The 2,783-nt window shown below is 58.0% G+C and overlaps 1 protein-coding gene across 1 annotated transcript in view; it reads right to left on the reverse strand.

Annotated features, from left to right (window-relative positions):
* Positions 1–1,366, reverse strand: part of ASB10 (ankyrin repeat and SOCS box containing 10) — a 4,402-nt gene extending 3,036 nt beyond the window's left edge. The window contains exons 1-2 of the mRNA XM_009640576.1: positions 1,144–1,366; positions 110–166 (exon numbers count right to left, since the gene is read on the reverse strand). Of these exons, the coding sequence (XP_009638871.1) occupies positions 110–166; positions 1,144–1,366 (280 nt within the window). The remainder of the gene's footprint in view (positions 1–109; positions 167–1,143) is intronic.
* Positions 1,367–2,783: the final 1,417 nt, after the last annotated feature.

Below are 2,783 nucleotides of genomic sequence, written 5' to 3' on the forward strand. Positions count from 1 at the left end.
ACACACAAAAGCCCGGGGCCCAGCCCTGCCCTTCCCTGGGGTACCCGATGCACATCCCCTCTTGAGAGACGCTGGTTTCCTCCCCGGGGACGGCCTCTTCCCTGCCAGCCCCTGCTCCGCAAGGTCTCTGCCTTTGGGGTCTGGGGATGGCTCAGACTCCACAGCCCTGCGGACAGGGAGCTTGAAGGAGCAGGAGCCTTGGGGCAGAGGCTGTTCCCAGAAAATGTGCTGTTCACCTGCAGCTCAGTCGTGGAGCACAGGGTTTCTGTGGACAGGAGTACGGCGGGTGAAGGGCCTAAGGAGCATGGGCAAGGCTGACAGCAGAGAGGCGGCTGGGGAGAGCACCATGCATGAAGCACCACAGTAGTGCTGGAGGTGCTAGAGCAGGCTGCCATGCACATGGGAGATTCAGACAAGCCCTGAGACAAGCAAGCTTCAGCAGTGATGGACATCCAGGGCCTAGGAGGGAGCGAGGGGCTGAAACCTGCCACCTCTCAAAGGTGCTAACCCAGCTGGAACCATCGCTGAGCAGCTGCACTCTGCTGGCAAACAGCCTGCAGCTCTAACAGGAACAGGGCTCCTTGAAGGCTGCTCCTGCCCTTCCAGGCTGGGCTGGAGGACCACGTCCCAGGCTGCATGGCGTGCTCAGCACTACATCCCTCTCACCTCTTTCTCACAGAAGCAGCACGCAGTCAACCGTGTTCCACAGGGCCAGGTTCAAACTGAACCATCTTGAGGACCTAACGCAGGGCTGTGACCACTTCTTGCCTAGCACAACCCAAAGAGAGGACCAGCAGCCCAGCACAGGCAGGCAGAGCCAGGGTACAGGGCTGGTCACAGAAGGAGCACAACCTGGAGCTTAAACCCCCTCTGCCCTGAGGGGGAACCCAGGCAGTTTCCAAGCACTTGCACAGCCCCCTGCTAGAAGGGACCCTGAACACACATTGCACTCCCAGACACACGCACGCTCTCCCACAAGCAGCACAGCATGACCCACCCACATTGCAGTGCTCTCACTCCGCCCCCCACTCCTCCGTAACCCAAACAGCACCCCAACACACGGTCCCAGCAATAACGATGCCCTGCAGCGCAAGCAAGAGGCTGTGAGCCCCTGCTCGGCAGCCCCCACTGCCCCCTGCGTACTCAGCCAGCGGAAGTTGAAGCGGTAGTTCTTCCATTCTTCCAGGTCGCTGGTGTCAAACACAGCATTGGGGCTCAGGTTGTTCTGAGGGTCACCGAGGATCTTGGCCACGATGCCCTGATCCCCAGTCAGCAGCGCCTGCCAGTAGACCTGGGCAGGGCCATCCACCTTCTGCGTGCAGATGGGCTCCTGACTCTTGTCCCCTCTGCCTGCAATGCTGCCCATGACACAGTCCCCAGACCCCCTGCAGAAACCAGGGCAGGACCTGCTGCTACCTCCGCAACCAGGCTCTGAGCCTGTGGGTACAGCCCCTCCAGCGCCCCGTACTCCAGCTGACAGGCTGCCTGCCCTGGGGCACCGCACAGGGCGAGGGGACACCTCATCGCTGCTTGGCCCAGGCTGGGTACGGCTCAGGTCTCAGCTGTTCTATTCTGGGGCACCTTGTGACCAAACCTTTGGTTTGGGCCAAGAGGCTGGTAAGGACACTCCTCTGGGTAGCACTACCTCTGCGGGCTGTGCCGGGAAAGCCCCGAGGCAGGGCAGGGTAGCAGAGCAGCCCGAAGGGTGGAAATGGAGACAGGACATCGCTAAGAAGCAGCCTCATGCCCAGCTAGCCCTGCGGTGACACAGCTGCTGCCCAGACCATGACCGCGCCACCCAGCTGCCCCTGTGCACCACCAGCGCACCCTGTCCAGCCCTTGGCTCCTTGCCCCTCTCCAGCACCGCACCTCCATTTGCCAGCTCCACCCCAGCCCTTGGCACTACAGAGGTTTTTAAACAAGCCACAGGAAAGTTCTTTTTACTCAGAGCTTAACGCCAAGGGACAAGTAGAAATGGGCACAATGATGGGAAGCCATGCATTACAAGTGAAGTAAAAACACATAAGGTAATTATCCTTTAGACCCCTTCCTACCTTTCCCTGAAATTCAGCCTTGCAGAGAACTCCTGTGTGGTTTAGGACTCCCTTTCCCATCCTCGGCCAGTGCCCTCACTCAGGGTTCCTCACCGCTCTCCTTTCCCCCGACAGGGGACTTTCCCCTGTCCCCACGTGGCCGTATCAACCCACCCTACCCCTACTTCGGTTACAGAAGAACACGCTTTGCTCACAGTGTGTCAGCATTGTGTGAGTTTTGTTCAGACCACATGCTCTAAAGAACACAAACTGCATGGAAAGGTTTGGTTTGATTTTGTGTCGTGGAGCTATCCAGATCATGCAGCTAAAACCAAGTTAAGTGACCCCAACAGACCACCAAGCAACAGTTACCCGGGGGACCAGAGAAGAGGGCAAGATAGGGAACTTCACCCTTCTCAGTAATGAAAATAAACGACCCAGGTCTATACTGACAGCCTCCAGCATCCTTTGTCCGTGCAGGCTTCACCACCATGCCTGGCTACAGCGTAGTGCATGAAAGGGTGAACGAGGGAAGCACCCGGCAGACTCTCACTTGGTGGGATCCTGTTTCCCCAAAGGTATAAGCAGGTATCCCACGAGAGCCTGAGCATCACCCGGGGAGCAAACAGCCGTGTGAGTTCATGTCAGTAACACCACACAACTTGCACTTCCTCTGGGCTGCTTAAAATCCCGATACAGGTGACTTGGGAAAGAGCAGGTTACTGCAATCTGGTTTTAAGGTCATTGGCT

This window comes from Egretta garzetta, unplaced genomic scaffold, assembly GCF_000687185.1.
Source record: "Egretta garzetta isolate BGI_Z169 unplaced genomic scaffold, ASM68718v1 scaffold786, whole genome shotgun sequence".
Classification (NCBI taxonomy): domain Eukaryota; kingdom Metazoa; phylum Chordata; class Aves; order Pelecaniformes; family Ardeidae; genus Egretta; species Egretta garzetta.